Genomic DNA, 19,514 nt, shown 5'->3' on the forward strand with positions numbered 1-19,514 from the left:
GATTCCTAGCATTAAAATATCTCCACTGAGATCTTGTATTCGCGATCGTATAATAAATATCATTCGATAATGGAATCTGTTGGATTTTTTATGTGCTTCCGAATCTAAAACTGTTTTAGCACTAATTAAAGCAGAAGGTTTAATCAACTCTTCAGCGATCGTGTGAGGTTTCTTTTTTTTTTTTTTTTTTTTTTCACATAAATATGCCACTTGATATGACGCTTCTAATAAAGGTTTTTGAATTGCTGGTCCGCACAATTTTAGGATAGTTCCACTGGTATCAAACCGAGCCTTCTTTGACTTCAAGCTGTTCATGCTATGCGCCTTTTCGCCACCATGCAGATTGTTGAAATGCTCTAATAACTTTGATGGTTTGAGATTGCTGTTTGAAAATATCTTGGAACACAATATGCATTGCGGTCGTTGCGTGCCATCTTTTTCAGTTGTGCAGGTAAATCCATAACCGGCATACTTATCGTCGTTCCATTGTCGTTTTTTTTTTTACATATAGTGGGGTTCACTATAAGCGATTTAATTATTTAGAAATAATGTAATATTATATATATAATGCTCTTACGTTTGTAATATCACTGAATCCTATTCGGCTTGAACGGGCAATCAAGAATGTATTAGTCTGAAGAGGTTTCTGGACAAGTCAGAATACACAATACACATGTCGCAGACACAATAGTTGACTCAACCTAACACAGGCGCAGTAGATGAAGATACAAATCTGTGAATCCATAGATTCCATTGGAGTAGCACATATTGTACTCAACGCATGCGCAAGCTGGGATAATGTTCTCCGCTTGTATTCCCACAAAGTTTTTTTTTCTCCGTCACCTAGCTGCCTGTTCGCGTTCGTTTGTAGCGTTTCATGCCTTTTCGTAGCGTAGTGTATACGCCCATTGGCACCGGCTCTTTCTTGTGTCTTTTGCCGAAGGTGCTACCAATTTTCATGAGCTTCAATATTAGGGACACTATTGCAGATTTCAAAGGGGTGCGAACACCCCCGGTTAAGAACCACTGCTTTAATGCATAGTGATATACAAAATTAAGGATATACTGTATAAGGTATTTCTCCCACCTTCCCTTCGTGGCGTGGTGGTTTGCACGCTGGCCCGGTATTTCAGAGGTCCATGGTTCGATTCCCGGTGAAGGCGTTGTTAATTTTTCATCTCTCTGGCTTTTCCAATGAACCTAATGTCTCTACAGTGGCGCCCGAACTAAAAGGGTGTTGGATGATGATTCTCCTCACCCAGGATTTGGCGATTGGGTCCCCTAAAAATCCCAATCGCTCTTTAAAAGGGGAAGTATATAAGGTATTTTTCCCGCCTTCCTAGCGTGCCTTCGTGGTGTAGTGGTCAGCATACTGAGCTGGTATTTCAGAGGTCCGTGGTTCGGTTCCCGGCGAAGGCGTGTTTGCTCATTTTTCATCTCTCCGGCTTTTCCAATTAACCTAATGTCTCTACAACTGAAGTTTTTCCAGATAAACGCACATCCAAATTTTATAGGATTTCATTTCATACAGTTTGGTGAAAAAATGATAACTTGAAACTGTTATTTTCGATTTTTCATACGGCTTAGTTTAGTTGACTTACTTTCTAATCATGTCTGAAGATACTTTGCCCCATTCTTCTTGAACATATATCAGTTGGAATTTGCTGATTAGTTTTTATCTCATACATGCATTTCTAATCTAACCCATGTTTTTCCATGATATCTATGACTGAAGATGGCAGGAGTAAGTAGGTGTAACTTACAATGGTAAAAGAAGTCGTCCCTTTTCTTTGTATCATGTATAAGATACTATCTTCCTTTAATATGAAACTTTAGCCTAACTTCAGCAATTGCTTCTGAAATTTTTTTTCTGTAGTCTATAAATATAAAATATGGTTTATAATACAAGTACAATCAGTGTTAGACAAGCTTCTGCAATCTACTTGTAGTTGTATATCCCCATAGATCATATTGGAATATGAGATGGTAACGTTTTAGTTTTTTAATCAGTCAGTTTTAGCAGCCTCAAGACGCCTGTCTTTTATGCACAATTTGATGTTTCTCAACTAAATTTTAAGAGACATTCTGAAGGAACCGTGCATAAATATTCATATTCAGAATTGCAAGATTTTTCAATAAGCATCAACATATATAATTCTGGATCTAATATTTGATTGCCTTATTTATTTATTTTTTCATTTATTTGCACATAGAATTCTTTCCTCTTCCACCTCTCTTTTCAACCAGTCTATCCTTTTTATAATTTCTAGTTATTTTCTGATGTGGTCCATCAGAATAAATCAAGCCATAAAGGATTCTATAGAAAAGCCAAGATTAAATAGCTTTGAAGACTAAATAATTATCGTTTTGGGTAATTTCTTTGAGACTATTTTGCCCACTATTTAGTCTTCAGCTATTTTGATGAGGTAGCATTTAAAAGCTGCAAATAGTCTCTTGTATTATTTGTTTGGTTAGTTTGATTATGGCAAAGCACTCAAGGGCTATCTGCCTGAGGGAAGGGGGTGCCTTCATGGGGGGCTCTCTAAAGGAAACTGGCTCGTATACACATTATACATGGGGAAAACCACAAAAATGCCCACGCAGCCAGCCCATTCATGCGATTCAAGCCTTGGATTGAACAACCAGTGTTCAGCGACTTTACTGCTCGGCTGCTGGTAGGCTCTTGTGTTTTATTAAATAATTATTTACTCTTGAAAGTCATTTTGTTGGGACTATTTTGACATGGTACCATTTTCTAAATGCAAGAATCACTTCATCATATGATTTAGCAGTCTGATAGAAAGATTTCTTAATTTTGTTAATCTTAAATGAATGATTGATATAAAAATTGATATTTCTTACACCAGTTAAAATGATTGATATTTCTTACACCAGTTAAAATGATTGATATTTCTTACACCAGTTCTACGTTTTCTATGTTGAATTTGCAACATATATGAGTTTAGAAGCATTAACCTTTCAAGTGGCTCAGTTGTTGTGGCTTTTACATACATATAAATGTATCTTGAAATGTGTCCAGATACTTAAAATTGTACATGTAACTGAAAGAAATGGATCCAGTTTGCATAATCAAAAAAGTATCATTTACTCATAGCCTTTTTTGAAATTTAGGGTTTTGTGGATAAGCCTCTTGCAGGTTTACATAATTAAATGTAATTTTTTTAAATTTGTCTCTATATAATGATAATTAAATACCAGAAAACTCAAGCATAACTACCAAAATTTACTTATTTTGTTACTACTGCTAGTTTCTTAAGTTAAATTTGAACACAAGCGTATCCTCTATTTTTAAGATCAGTTTGAAATGTATATTATTTTTCTCTTAAGCATTAAGTACATACATGTTTAAGAAAAAGCATATTTCTATCCTTTTTATTATTTAAAATGAAGGTAAATTGTCGATGAGTAGCATTGCTTAAAGTGCATAATTTGTTAATTAATTATTGTTTTAAAGATAGCTCAATGTGTAAATGAAACACATTGAGCTTCCTTTAAAATCTTTTTTCTTTGTTGAATAAGGAGATCTAGTGATCCATGAAAGAAATAAGTTCCAGATGTACCAATTTTACCCATCCTAGGTCTATTTTCAATCATGAGGACATAATTTTGATTAGATGTGATAATTTCAAGTGCTTAGGAGAGTGTTATTAAAAAGAATTTTTCAGTGTATTTGATCAATTCAATTCAGTGAGCATAATATCAGCACTTTTTAAGGAGAGTGCGAAGAAGAAAAAAAATTAACAAAAACAGTTTGCAATTCTTATATTCAGTTGCAGAAATGTAACAAAATCTTTTTAAGGACTTTTTAAAATTAAAATCCATAGGAACTTAACCATTAGATCTCATATTGTCAATATGTTTGACATGCTACTGCAAAATCAAAGCATCAGTCAGTGCCTGCAGTGTTGACTATTTAGCTATTTATAGATTGGAAGTCTTCAAAGCTATTTAATCTTGGCTTTTCTATAGAATCCTTTATGGCTTGATTTATTCTGATGGACCACATCAGAAAATAACTAGAAATTATAAAAAGGATAGACTGGTTGAAAAGAGAGGTGGAAGAGGAAAGAATTCTATGTGCAAATAAATGAAAAAATAAATAAATAAGTCAGTCAAATATTAGATCCAGAATTATATATGTTGATGCTTATTGAAAAATCTTGCAATTCTGAATATGAATATTTATGCACGGTTCCTTCAGAATGTATAGATTTATAGATTTGTATACTCTAATAACAGTGTTTAAACCAAATTTAAGATATTAAATTTTTGTAATCCGAGACTTTTTTTTGGAATGTACATGAATATATATCTGAAATAGCCTCATTTTTATGTCATGGAGTTAAAAAGGGAAGTTTAAAATCCGTAAATACTTAGTTTCTGTCAATTTGATTTTGGAAAAGAAGTGAACTGGTTTTGTAAGAAATTAGTTGATTAGATAAGAATAATAAAAATTAACAACAAATGGTTAAAGTTTCTGCAACAAAGTATTTGTTTCCTTTATTTGAATAGTAATGTAATTTTTAAGATTTCTTACTTATGCTATTTTGCATTTAAAAAAAAAATGAAGAAACTAATATCCGAGTTTTCAAAATTAAAGTTCTTTTTTTCATGTCAAGCACTAATCTTATTTTGCAGTAAGATTTTATTTTATGAATTGGTAAGACTAGGTATGACTTTTATTGAAGTTGTGGGGTTTCACTCTTTTATCTAACAGTTAAATGTGTAGGAACCTCGTGAACAGATAAGCGAATAATCTCTCGAGTTCAGGAACAGAGATATAAAACTCAAGAAGGGTTAAGTACCCTTTATTATTCAAAATAAAAATCCTCTCTGAGTTCCTTTCTCAGAGCATACAGCAAATCCTCCACTTGGGCTTGAACTCAAAGTAATAAGAAATAAAACTTAACTAATGCTTAATTAAAAAGCTATAGCCAAAGCTATCTAGATTCTAAGTAGTTGGCCCTTAAATATTGAATAAGCTAGCACGCTACCAAGGGCCTGAAATACGGCCAAGCATAGTAATAGCTTATAGAGAGACGTAGCCAAAAGGTGAAAGCGCGCTAGTCAGAAACTCTCGCTCTCTAATGAAGTCAGTGGAACTTTGACTTAAATACCGCTCTTATTCATTTACATTAACAGCAATTCTAAACACACATTCTGGTAGGAAATTGTAAGCTGAAATTAGGAAGACAGGAAAGTCGCTTTAACTAAGGATGATTTAAAAAGCTTAGGATAAACCTTACAAAGTCCTTATCTGAGGTATTAAACACTTACAGAACAAATTTTTATTCCCCAGCAGAATCTAAAATTTAAGAAAACCACATTTGTTTTCAGTAAAAAAGAAATTTTTCCCAAAATCAATAAAACAATACTTTATCAGGGGGAATATTGAGTTTGTTACTAACAACGAATCTCTTGCTATTATAAGAAATTCTGTTACTATATAAGAATTTGATGACAAATGTAATAAACAGCAATATATATATATATATTAACTAAAGAAGTAGAATACACAGCAATTCACAACATTTTCTAAAATAATTTATTTTAGCACACCAATTGCACAAAATACATGTATACATATATATATACACATATATCATATGCATGTAATAAAATTAACTCTGGAATCCCTTTAAAATACATACATAAAATAAGAATAAATATAACATAAAATAATAATGAATTTGAATAAATATTCAAAATGAAGCAAGACTCTACTGAATTCACTCAGACATATTTTTAAATGAGCTGGCCTAATTATATTTTCTGACCAATTAATAACACATATTCTCCATTTAATTTTCATTTAGGTTTCATTAGTAAGGGTTAAAGCTAATGTGGTTTTAACCCCCCTCACCACCAAAAAAAAATTGCACTTAAATCGAATGCATTATAAATTAATTGCAGTGCTGAAATTTAAACTTTCAGATAATATTTGGATACTCTTCACTGAATGCCTAGAAAAGTCTAGAAAGTGTGAGAAATCAAATTCAATAGTGTTTCTCTGAAATAGTCTCACAATAGCCTTTCTGAAGATGAAATTTTCTGAATGAATTAAGAAAAATTAATTCATTTGTGAAATTTACAAAGTTAAATAACTGACAAGTAGTGGAAGTCATACTGGAACTCTGAAAATTCTTCATATAGTAACAATAATTTTCAAAATTGCTTTTGCTGCTTTACTTTGACAAGTCAAACAATCTGGCATATTTGATTAATTCAGCATTACTGAAGTCACAAATTTATGAGATCATAAGACTTCTACTGTAGCTGCTGATACAGAAGTGACAGAATTAAGTCTTATTTGAAATTATTTCTGATGCTCAGGTTTCGAAATTTTGTATGAAGATAATACAGACGAGATGGATACACTACAAGAAATGTGAAGATGAGGAAAAAGTAAGCAGCTATGATGAGACACTGAAATTTAGAACTGAGAATCCAATATAAATTTCAAGAAGAAAACTGAAAACTCTATCCACATCCTATTACTACTTTTATTAAAATTTACCTTAACAGCTAAATATTATTCCTTTATAATCTCTAAAGAATTTCTTCTTTGTAGTGCATACAGAGCTTAATTTTGAAAATCAGAAATGCTGGAGCCCTACGGAAAGGAGCAACACGAAGGAGGAAAATATAAATAAATAAAATAACTAATAATTAAAATAATGAGATATAAATTCAATAAAATGTAAACAGATAAATACAAAATTAATTATTAATTAATAGTTATTAAATTAATGATAAATAGTCACATAAATATCAGACCTCATCTTCTTTGGTGCTTTAACTACAATTTTATTCCAAAACTAAGAAACTGCTCAGCCAGTATCCAGCTGAATTTAGGCTTTGAGTACATCGTATAATGTACTATTTTAAGAGATGATAGAAAGAAAAACCATTCTTTGAAAATAAAGTCCAACTTTTTTTTTTTTTTTTTTTTAATTGTGATATCTGTCAAGAAGAATGTGATGGGAAGAAATTTCCCTGAACAATGTCAGAATAAATGTAATATATACAAGTGATATTTTTTCCCTCTTGCTAAAATTGTGGTTCATTTACATAACAGAAGGACCATGCACTTAATCATGTTAGAATCACAATTTACCTTAAAAACTGAGAAGTACCAGACCCGGACTCTAGCACAATTGAAGCTTTGACTACACAAGATATTTTTGGATTAATGTTTGCAATCCTACAAGGACAACTGAGAATATAGGGTACTCGGCAAATATTTTACTTTGCTACTTAAGAATTAGATTCAAAATGTTAAATTAAATTGACTTTTTTAAAAAATAAACTTGTTTTAATTTTTAAAACTAGTTTCCTAAGTAACAGATATATTTCTATATAAATGATGTTATTTCCATATAAATGAACCAGTCACAAAACATCCACTGCTGAGTTTAAAAACGGTATTCAAAGTCAATAAGGCATTTGTTCTAACAATAAAGCCAAATTTAAGTGTAGCTTATTCATATCTGTTTTACATAATTATGAAATATGCAACAGACCTTTAAAATTTCTTCTACACAGTGTTAGAAATAATGAAGTATGATAATTTGTAATAATAATAGCTATTTAATAATTTAAGATACACAGTTACTGTATTAATTAAATAAATTTATAACCTTGAGAATAAATGAAACATTTAGAATTAATTTTCTTTTTGCTATAAACCTAAACAGGAAAAAATTATTAAAAATTAATAATTATTTCTAAAAAGTATAATTTGGCTTCCTTATTTTTATATTATTAACTTTAAATTAATTTTTATGCTATAACTTAAGTGGGTCTTATAATTTAAATACAAAGACACTACTATAATGAAAAAAATGCAAATATTTTACAAATATATTAATATTTACAAAAGATTAACAACTTTTGGCGATTATTTCTACAGATAAGGATCTATTTATTTTAATAACAAAACAAGCAATCATTTGTCCAAAGAAATACGTAAATATGATTCAAATATTATTTAAAATTGTATTACAAAAGAATTATGTTAAATGCAGCATATCCTATATATAAAAGACTAGATTTAGAAATATATCCACAAACTTAGTAACATTTCACCAACAGTCTAACAGTATGATGACTTTTGGCATGATTTTAAATGAAGTCTATGTCCCAAAATTTCTGTTAAAAGTCATGTTCATAAATTTTTAATAAAAACTTCAGCATATCTTGAAATAACAATTGGTCTCAAAATATTTAAGAGCTTTTGCTGATAAACTAATTAATTAAAGTCAGTATACATCGGCTTTTAAAATTTATCCAAGAACCAACAAGTATTTTTTTTAAACTTGTATCCCTGGTTACTTTCTTACAGAAAAAATAAATTTAAATTTATTTAGCAATTAGAATCATATCTTTAACAGCAATTGAGCTATTTCAAATACTTTCAATACAGTTAATTTGTCTGCTGGAAACTTAATATTTGAGAAAAAAACTACTGTAACTGAACTGGATAGACTAATTATTGAAAAAATAGCAAACAACTCTCTATTGTTTGCTATTTTTTCAATAAAATTTAAATTTGATTAAATGCATTAATTATATATAAAATTATAATCACTTCAAAAGAAGTAAAAATTCTCATTCCTTTCGCACGAAAATAGCTTACATTTGTAGTAAGTTTTGATCTCAGTTTAGATCTTCATTAGCAGTGCATACATGTAAAATTTTAATACATGATCATCTTCAGTTTTACTTAGTAAGTGCATATGAAAAGATAAAAGTGACTCAAATTTAATTTTAAAACATAGTACTGTATATACTTTCAGTAATAGAAGCCAAGAAATGAATGGAATTGCACAGTATGTTGCAGGGCAGTTAAACAGTATATCACATTAAAATATAAAATATCATACCCTTGCAGAGATACATATATACACATGAAATAAACTTTATTCTTAACTAATATCACAGAGATCCATTTCTCACCATTGCATACAAATATATATGTACACATCTGTATTTATTACTCAGAACTAGAACTTGAATCCTCAACCGACATGCTTGCTGTTGCAGAATGTGAATCTGAAAATGATGCATGTAATAACTGTTAGACACAACTAAGGAAAATTTTTATGTAATAAACTATAGTATTGATCATTAAAATCTGTGAATTTTAGGACATCCTTCCTTTTTTATTCCTTATTTTAGAATCCTTACCATTCTCAGGAAAATAAATGTTAAGAATGCATAGAAAATATACCAATATTGGTGCACTTTATGCAGAAAATGAAAAGAAAATCATAATTTCATTATATTTTTATTGATGAGAAGAAATCTGCATTATATCATTCTAGGTAACAATAACAATAGAGTGGAAAAAATAGTATTTAATTACTTTAGGTGTCTAGTTCTGTAGTTCTCATAATATTCAAAAATTCTTTAACAAAATTTAAAAATGGTATTCAGAGTTAAAAGAAGTTGAATTTCAAAACCTCCAGAGAATTTGCATGGTCTTTAACAGCAAACACTGTTTAAAGATTACTGAACTGGCAAATGAGGATAAAAAAAATCAAAATATTTGTTTTGGTTTTAAAAAAAGAATGGAAGGCAGCTTATCTTGCATGAAATGTTACTTCACTGGGCTGATCTGCTTCAGAATGTTTTTTTTTTTTTTTTTTCCCCTTTTAAATTGTAAGCCAGATTTTAGAAACTGAAGCTCTTCTCTGAATGTGGCTTTCAATATTTAAAATTTTTCTTTCTTATTTATTTTATAATGTCAATGTAAATCATTATTTTGAAGCTGATATTTCCTTATTACAAAGAAAACATATACCACTGTGTACTCCACCACAAAGTATACAATTTGCCACTAGTAGTATCAGAAATACTGATTCAATAGGAAAAACTAGAAATACCAAAATATTGAAGCATCCTAAGCTATCGACTAGCAAACTAACTAATTATATTGATGTAGGAAGTTCTCCCACCTTATTCCAGTTACATGGTTTGGCATAAAAGCATAAAGCATAGAGCATCAAACTATTCAGATTTCGGAAGACTCAAACTATTTATTACATCTTTCTTTCCTTAAACAGCAGTCGTGAACATAAACTCAGTCCATATCGCCACGGCTCTAAAGCTTTATGTCTGGTATTAAAAGAAATACATAACTGAAATACTTTCACAGATAAAATAATTTCACATATAAAATTGCTTTGGGGGACTGGAAGAAACATGTGATGCATCACTTTCAGATCACTGCCTAAGGCCACTGTCTATGGAACAACTCGTTAATCTGGTACTGAAAATACTGCATTGGGTCACAGAAACAGTGGTCAACATCTGCACTGCTTGAAAATGCTTTTAGGCTTAGTCTGCACATAACATGGGGGGGGGGGAGAAGCAATAAATAAACCCTATTAACAATCTTGAAAAGGAGTCCAATGGAACTGGCAGTATCATAAGTGTGCAGAGGTATAATGTTGCATTGCTGGCAAATGCATGTGGAAACATGCCACGGATGCTCGTGGAAACATGCTGGCAAATATCACCCACTTCTTATGATTCTTCAACACTAAAAATACAGCAATAAGAATCCACAGTGCAGGATATTTTTTTTTCCCTGAAAATTCAATTCATAAGAACTATGGAAGACTCATGGAGCTGACTCATTCACATGCCTAATTTTCTCTGCACCACGAGAACTCAATGAAAGCACATGCAATATGCATTTCTGGTAAGGTTTTGAGAAATTTACTTTTTACTGTGATTCCTGTCTTATTTCAAAGATAAGAGATTCTCTCAGACTTCCCTTTTATCTGCATCTATAATCATAGCTGTCAACCTTGAAATATGAAAAAACAGAAGGTTTTTGTGCCCAGAGTTGGGAATTTCAAGTCTGCATAACAGCACCATTTCAAAAGACCTCCAGATTAACTTTACTTCTTTTATACTGAATGAGTTAGATCATTTAACTACTTATACAGTCCTTATATAAAATACATATTTGTAGTTAATTCAATATTCTAAATTTTTTGTCCTTTGGTTGGTTTCATTTTGTAATTTACTTACTTTTACACTAAGAAAATCCTAAGGAAATAAGAAGAGCTTTCATTTATCAATGTAATTTTAAATATGATAAGAATAAAATAAATAATTTATGTACATATTTACTGTGCATATAACCTTAGTAATGTACCATATACTGATGTAAAACTAAATTAAATACAAAGATTTACTGGCTAATCATTGGTTGAATCTTCATATAATATTCCACAAATATTTACAACAGATTAGGACAGGTTAGAAATAATAGGAAAAAGTCACTTTGGGAGGAGGAATAACATTTACAAACTTATGCCATCATTAATTTAATAAATTTAATCTACTGCTGAAAAAACATTCCTTAGTAAAGGCTAAAAATTAAAAACCAAGAGGTTCAATGATTTACTGGAAAAGTTGGGTGCATGTTTAACAAATTTAACACATTTTGACTTCAATCAAATAGACTAAACAGATAAAAAAGCTCCAGTAACCATAATAAGGAAATTCACGTATTAGTTAATGAAGCCTAAAATTAGTGCAGGTTTCCTCGATTGTGTATCAGAATATTTTTCAGATTTTCAAAGATTCTAAAATAATTTTCAGATAATACTTTATAAGTTAGTGCTTAGAATTAACTGTCTTTAATATTATCAGTCTTCCTCCAAGTTCAAATATCACAGAAAAGTTCTATGCATCTACCGCTAAGGACTATTTTAAATCTTACCTTGATGAAATGTCAATCTTATCCATAATATATAAATTTTTCATATCATGAATAAATTCTGAATTTTGTTTAGTTTGCATTTATAAACTAAGACTATGTAAAATCTAAGAAACAATTACCATTAACATCATCAGGTTCATTCTTTATCGATAATTCTCCAAACCGTGATACAGATGTATCTTCTCCATTCTTTCTTCTTTGAAGGTGACTTCTTCTTTTTTCTAAAAAATTCAAATTACAATTATTGAGAAACATACACATATAATAATATGATGAAATGATACGCTATAACAATTTATCTTTTGAACATGAATTCTAAACTGATTTTTTATTTTTGACAATTTGGACTCTCTCATGTTTATACATCAAAATAAAAACAGCCTTAAATTGCTTTCAATAGAACACATTTAAAAGTAAAATAAATTTTCACACTTTCAAAGAAAAATAATATATTTTCAAAGTCAGACATTTTTCTAAATCAGATTAGGCTAAGAAAGCTAATATATAAAAATACCTTCTGAAAGAAGCCTATTATTTTTTTTGCAATTTAAAAAACAGATACATATTTTGACTTAAACAAAATATTTTGGGTTTCAGGAATCATCTTCATTACTAAATACTAGCAAAAGTGAAGATGTGTTAATGATACACAGGCAACATATGAAGTAATATTTAATCAGTTCTAAATTTATAGGTTTATGCTGGAAGTGTTTCATTTTCAGTAGCGTATTACAAAAATTACATTGCATAGTAATCAATCCATTTGGAATACATCGTTACAATAATCAATACATTGCATAGTAATCAATACAGTTGGAACATGTAAGACAGATATATACAGCTTATTTAATGAACATATCGAAAATATACAGGACATATACAAAAGAAAAGTATTGTTTTAAAATTTAATTCTCATCTTATACCATCAGCTAAAGTAACTGTCTAAGTTTCTCATGCATTGATTACAATCCTTCAATGCATACACTCTGGGTCATATACATTAACATGGTAATCAAATTCCTCCCAAACTTGATTTATAATGTCTGCTATAATGGCTTGGAGTATAATGCATGAAGTCTCTCTCTTTATATATATACATATATTATATATATAATGTCTTTAATAAGTTTCCAAGGAAAGAAATCACATCATGTAAGATCTCGCATATAGGGTGGCCAAGGAAGAAGAATGATGTTTTCTCTGGAGCAATGATTCCAATGGACCCCCAAGGGCCCTTATGAGTGCTTAGGAGGTGTATGGCAAATTAAAAACTACATAATGCAACTGTAATAATTGTTTCATTTAAACGAGCAATAAATATTGAATACTACTGACATCTTGGAAACTTATCAGTTAAGGTTGCTATACCTTTACAAGTCAAATTGAGAAATTTTGCAGTGACTGTATAAAAACACAGGTGCATTAAACCTTAGGTGCAGGAACAACAGATAAAAGATCCACTTGTGTTCGCTCGCAAAATTTTACTTAGAAGATCCGAGAGTGCAAAATGAACCCCTGGCCATTACCTTTCCTCCATCGATTTTAATGAATTAAATCATAGGGTACTATTCTGTTACAGCGGCGTCAGTTAAAAATGCACCACTTAGTTTTGCCACCAAAAAAATTATGAATAATAATAGAGTTCAAAAGACTAAAAAAAATTATTTTTGTAAAAAGTAAATTTTTTGTTCAATCTCATAATTCTTAAAGAAAATTAATTTTTCTTTTTAATTTTTTAATCTAGAATATTCTAGACATAAAAAAAAAATAACAAAACAAAATTTAATCTAAACAGGTGGCATAAAGAATATTCTACACATAAATAAAGAATAACAAAAAAAAAAAAAGGGGGGGGGAGTTCAATCTAAACAGGCTGTATAATATTACAATCATCTTTCAATATTATAGAAAAAATTTCAGTTTTTAAATATAACTGACACCAAATAAATTCTATCAAATATGACTCTAAATGATGGCCAGCAGTACCCCGCTGACATTTATTTCTGCATTTAGCACTGCCCTACAATTGTTCCACAGTTTAGGTATGGCATCCAGTTTCAAGTCTACAAAATTATAATTCCCAGTGAAATGTTCATACGCAACATTTCTTAACTCCTCTTTCTTATATACTGTTACGAATTTGGTATTTAAAAAGCTAATGTTAGTTCAATTAGAAATTAAATGGTTTTATTTCTCGCGCAGTGCAGCGCGTGACGAATATTAAAAGAAAGCTAAGCCGGAAAATTGAAAATACAAGAGCGCGTGCATTAAATAAATAAATATCTCTTTTTATTTCGAGAAAGTACTGGAAAATTCTAGCGCGTGATTTTAAAATCTTATAAAAGGAGGAAAACATCTCAGTTTGTAGTAGTTGCTTAGTTTGTTGTTGTTTAGAAAACTACTGTTGTTGATTGTAGCGAATTCGCAGATTAGCGTTCTTTAGCTGTTTTGAATTACGTTCTATTGGACATTTGAGTAGTTAAAAGAAAACTACTGTGAGATATTGTAATACTGCATGATAATTTGAGAAAATTTAAGCATTTTTGTTGTGATAATAATAAATTTTTGTTCATTTTTCATCGGACTTGTGCATTCATTTCATAACGAACCCGTACGCACGCAACAATTTTTGGTGTCAGAAGTGGGATTTGAATGCCAATAACAAGAGCGATGGAAGAACAATTGAGACAGCTCATTAGTGCTTTTGCTGCATTCCAAGAAAAGATGGAAGCTGGCCAAGCATCATTTAAGGAAGAAATGAAATTGGGCCAGGAATCCGTTAAGGAAGAAATGAAATTGGGCCAGGAATCCGTTAAGGAAGAAATGAAATTGGGCCAGGAATCCGTTAAGGACGAAATGAAAGCCATTCAAGCTGGTCAAGAAGAAATGAAAAGAGAAATTACTTGCATAATAGAAAATAAATTTGAAGCTATGGAAGGCAGAATTGACGCAGTTGAAAATAAAGTTGGACATATTGAAGAAAGAGTTTCTTCGGTGAAAGAAGAAATAGAAGAAAGAGTTTCTTCTGTAAAAGAACAAATTGACGAGAGAGTTTCTGCAGTTGCCAAAGAAATGGATACTTTAAAGAAATTCATAGCGTCGGCAGGGAGCAGGAGTGATGATTTTAAATTCTTACCAATGCCTGCTCGTCCACCTCTGAAGCTATCCACATATGATGGGAAGACCTCCTGGCAGGTGTATAAGACACAATTTTCTATCGTGGCGGATGCGAATGGATGGGATTCCCAAGCTAAGGCCTGTCATCTCGTCGCTTCTCTGAGAGCAGATGCAGCGGATATCCTGCAGACTCTTCCCGAAAACCAGAGACTAGACTTTGAAGCTCTATCTGGGGCATTGGAGCTGCGCTTTGGTGAGAAGTGTTTAAAAGACTACAGCAGGCTCCAATTAAAATCTCGTCAACAGAAGCCTACCGAAACACTTCAGGAGCTCGCCGCGGATGTTGAAAGGCTGTCCCATCTCGCCTTTTCGGAATGCCCGACAGAAACAAGGGAAATCCTGTCCTTGCAATACTTTATCGACGGCATCCAAGATACTGAAATACAGAAAGCTCTACGAATGGCGGATGTAAAAGATTTAAAAAGTGCTCTAGTGTACGCCATGAAATTTGAGGCAGCCCAGCAAGCCACTCGTCGAGACCGCCACCCAGTCAGAGCTGCTCAAGTCCAGGAGCCAGGGGATCAAGTCACCGCTCGACTTGACGATTTAACTAGACAACTGAACGCCTTGAGACGGAATATTGGTGAGAAGAAACCGACCGTTAAGTGCTGGAACTGCGGTGCTGAAGGACACATACGACGAAACTGCAAAACACCCCAGGGTACTGATGTTAAGACCGCTTCTAACAAGCAGCAGGGAAACTAATTAGTGGCCATCTCGCGGGGCGGAGGTTGCCAGATAATGAAAAGCCCCCGTTTAAAGCGCTTCAGATTTCTGCAGTGAGAGGTGGCAGTAATGGACTTTTCATAATAGGACATATTAATGGAGTTCCGTGCAATATGACTATAGATACAGGAGCCAACGTCACCATCATCCAAAAAGATTTGGCTCAACAACTAGGAAACAAACTTATCTGGACGCCGCCCTGCGTTACCCTCCAGACTGTGTCCGGTGAGAAGATCGACATCGACGGAAAAGTAAATGTTAACATCACGTTTGGAAGTGCCGCTTACCATCACACGGCATATGTAGCAGAGATCACTGATTCTTGCATACTCGGATTGGACTTTCTAAGGAAATACAATTTTTCCTTGGATTTTAAAAATAACGAATTGCATTCTACATCTGAGGACATAGCGTTATTTCTCGTTAATGATGAAGAAGTTAAATCTGTCCATAAAATCATAGCACAAGACTATATTACAATACCGGCAAGAACAGAAATTTTACTTCCTGGATCCATAGCCGAAAATAGAAATTTCCGCTACGGCATCATAGAATATCCCAATAACTGTAATATCCCAAAAGGAGTATTAGTAGCCTCAACACTCGTCGACCTATCCAGAACGGTTATCCCGGTGAGAGTCGCCAATGTAACTGAAAAGTCGAGAGTTATTAAGAAAGGTGAAGTGGTTGCAACATGTACTCCAGTAACCAGCGTTGAAAAAAAGAGTAACATCCCAGAATCCGTGTCCTCAGAGAGCATTACATCGGAGTTATTGCAGAATGCACAATTAAACGATAAAGAGAAAAATGCTGCCGATCGCGTCATTAAAGATCTTCAAGTTGTTTTCTCCCGCTCGTCTTCTGACGTGGGTCGAACTAGTTTGACACAACATAGAATAGATACTGGCGATCATCCCCCGATCAAGCAACATCCAAGACGTCTACCGTTTGCTAAACAGGAAGAGGTGCGAACACTGTTAAAAGATATGGAAGAAGGCGATGTCATCGAGCCTTCAGCGAGTCCATGGGCATCTCCCATCGTTCTCGTCAGAAAGAAAGACGGCTCAACAAGATTTTGCGTTGACTATCGCCGGTTGAATGAGGTTACGAAGAAAGACAGTTACCCTCTTCCTAGAATTGATGACATTCTAGACACTCTTTCTGGAAGCAAGTGGTTCTCAACACTTGATTTAAAGAGTGGGTATTGGCAGGTAGAAATCCATCCTGATGACCGAGAAAAGACGGCATTTACTACGGGACAAGGACTTTGGCAGTTCAAAGTGATGCCGTTTGGACTGTGTAATGCGCCGGCAACATTCGAACGTCTTATGGAGACTGTTTTGAAAGGCCTTTCTTACGAAGCCTGTCTGATATACCTGGACGATATCATCATCGTCGGAAAGAGTTTTGAAGAGCATCTAGAAAATCTTAGAAAGGTGCTTCAGAAACTGAAAGAGGCCAATCTGAAGCTGACTCCCGCTAAATGCAAATTGTTTCGAAAGGAAGTGACTTACCTGGGACATGTCATCTCTGCAGAAGGTGTGCGCACGGATCCTGAAAAGGTATCAGCGGTTAAATCCTGGACGCGTCCCGAAAATGTCCATCAGCTGAGAAGCTTCCTAGGGCTTTGCACCTACTATAGGAGATTCGTGAAGGACTTTTCTTCCATCGCAAGACCTCTTCACAAGCTGACAGAGAGCAAGCAAAAGTTCTTGTGGACAAAAGAATGCGAGGATGCATTTAACAACTTAAAAGACGCTTTAACATCTGCTCCAATCCTGACGTATCCTCAGCTCGACAGACCATTTATTCTCGACACCGACGCGAGCAATGAAAGTGTCGGTGCTGTTTTGTCCCAAGAAATAGACGGCCAAGAACGTGTAGTAGCTTACTGGAGCAAGTGCCTGTCTAAACCGGAGAGGAATTACTGTGTCACAAGGAAAGAGTTGCTCGCCATAGTCAAAGCTGTAGAACATTTCCATCATTATCTATACGGGAGAAAATTCCTCCTCCGCACGGACCATGCCTCATTGGCGTGGCTTTTAAATTTCAAAAATCCTGAGGGTCAAATAGCCAGGTGGATACAGAGACTCCAAGAATATGACATCACTATCCGTCATCGTAAGGGATCATCACACGGAAACGCCGACACCCTGTCTAGAAGACCTTGCCAAGAAAACTGCCGATATTGTTCCAGGGTGGAAGCGAAATACGAGCTGCTGACTCCGGTCGCAAGACAAATTGCAACATCAACATCGGCTGCTCGAGACCCGTGGAGTGATGATGAAGTCAGGAAAGACCAGCTGGAAGACCGCGACATTAAACCCATACTTGATTTAATAGAGTCATCAAACAGAAAACCTACATCGCAGGACATTTCTATCTGTAGTCCTACAACAAAACAATACTGGGCATTCTGGGATTCACTTCACATTCGAAACGGCGTCTTATACCGGAAATTCGAGTCGGATGATGGGAAGACGTTCCGATGGCAACTGATACTTCCAAGATCCCGGATTCCTGATGTCCTCAAAGAACTACATAACAGCCCTACAGGAGGTCACTTTGGAATTATGAAAACCTTACAGAGAGTTCGTGAGCGCTTTTACTGGAATAATGCAAAGAATGACGTGCAAAAGTGGTGCCGATCTTGTGATGCCTGTGCAGGTCGGAAAGGACCGAGGAAACGCAGCCGAGGCAGACTGCAACGTTACAACGTAGGTGCGCCTTTTGAACGTATCGCCTTTGACATCCTGGGACTCTTTGACGCCTTTGACATCCTGACCTCTGCCACGAACTGCTGATGGCAACAAATACATACTCGTTGTCATTGATTACTTCACCAAGTGGCCTGAAGCTTATCCTATTCCTGATCAAGAGGCAGTCACAGCAGCTGAGGTAATGATACAGCACTGGATTTCCAGGTTCGGAGTGCCTCTTCAGTTACATTCCGATCAGGGAAGGAATTTTGCCTCGGCAGTAATCAAAGAACTATGCAAACTACTTGGCATTGACAAAACTCAAACGACGCCATTGCATCCCCAGTCGGACGGCATGGTAGAGAGGTTCAATCGAACCATCCTTAATAACCTCTCATTAGTGGTTTCCAGAAACCAACAGGACTGGAACAAGAAATTACCACTCTTTTTACTGGCTTACCGCAGTACTGTCCACGAGACTACCGGCTATTCTCCATCACAGATGCTCTTCGGTCTTGACCTTCGTCTGCCTTGTGATCTATTGTTTGGCCGCCCTCCGGATGCTCCTTCATCGTCTGAGGAATATATTCAAGATCTCCAGGCCCGGTTTGAAGTGATGCACAATTTTGCACGAGAGCGAATCAACTTGGCGACGGAGAAGATGAAGACCCGATACGACACAAGAGCTACTGAACATCAATTCCACGAAGGAGACAAGGTGTGGTTGTGGAATCCGACTCGACGGAAAGGACTTTGTCCGAAATTACAATCACCTTGGAATGGGCCGTACACAGTCCTAAACAGGCTGAATGACGTCGTGGTTCGGATTCGTAAGTCTTCGAACTCTAAACCTAAAGTCGTTCATTACGACAGGTTAGCTCATTACTATGGCCATAGTACATAATGTAAATAATTGTAAATAGTATAAGACCATGGTCCATTTTGTTTTTAAATGTGTATTTCGTTTGTATTTGATAGCATTTGATTTGTTTTATGTATTGCATTTATTGTTCATGTTGTTTATTATTGTAATGTAATGCTTATTAATGCATTTATGCCACAGTTGTAAGTTTTGCTTCCTGTCCAGGGATTGTACTGCCCGGGACGTGCAGTCCTTGAGAAGGGGGCAGTGTTACGAATTTGGTATTTAA

The 19,514-nt window shown here is 34.0% G+C and overlaps 1 protein-coding gene across 1 annotated transcript in view; it reads right to left on the bottom strand.

Moving 5' to 3' along the window:
* Nucleotides 1-5,548: 5,548 nt before the first annotated feature.
* Nucleotides 5,549-19,514, bottom strand: part of LOC118181811 (MBT domain-containing protein 1-like) — a 69,593-nt gene continuing 55,627 nt past the window's right edge. The window contains exons 12-13 of the mRNA XM_035351015.2: nucleotides 11,881-11,982; nucleotides 5,549-9,075 (exon numbers count right to left, since the gene is read on the bottom strand). Coding sequence (XP_035206906.1) covers nucleotides 9,017-9,075; nucleotides 11,881-11,982 — 161 coding nt within the window. The 3' untranslated portion in view covers nucleotides 5,549-9,016. The remainder of the gene's footprint in view (nucleotides 9,076-11,880; nucleotides 11,983-19,514) is intronic.

The sequence above is a fragment of the Stegodyphus dumicola genome, chromosome 4 (assembly GCF_044657685.1).
Source record: "Stegodyphus dumicola isolate Sdum_Otavi_A_Nest chromosome 4, ASM4465768v1".
Taxonomy (NCBI): domain Eukaryota; kingdom Metazoa; phylum Arthropoda; class Arachnida; order Araneae; family Eresidae; genus Stegodyphus; species Stegodyphus dumicola.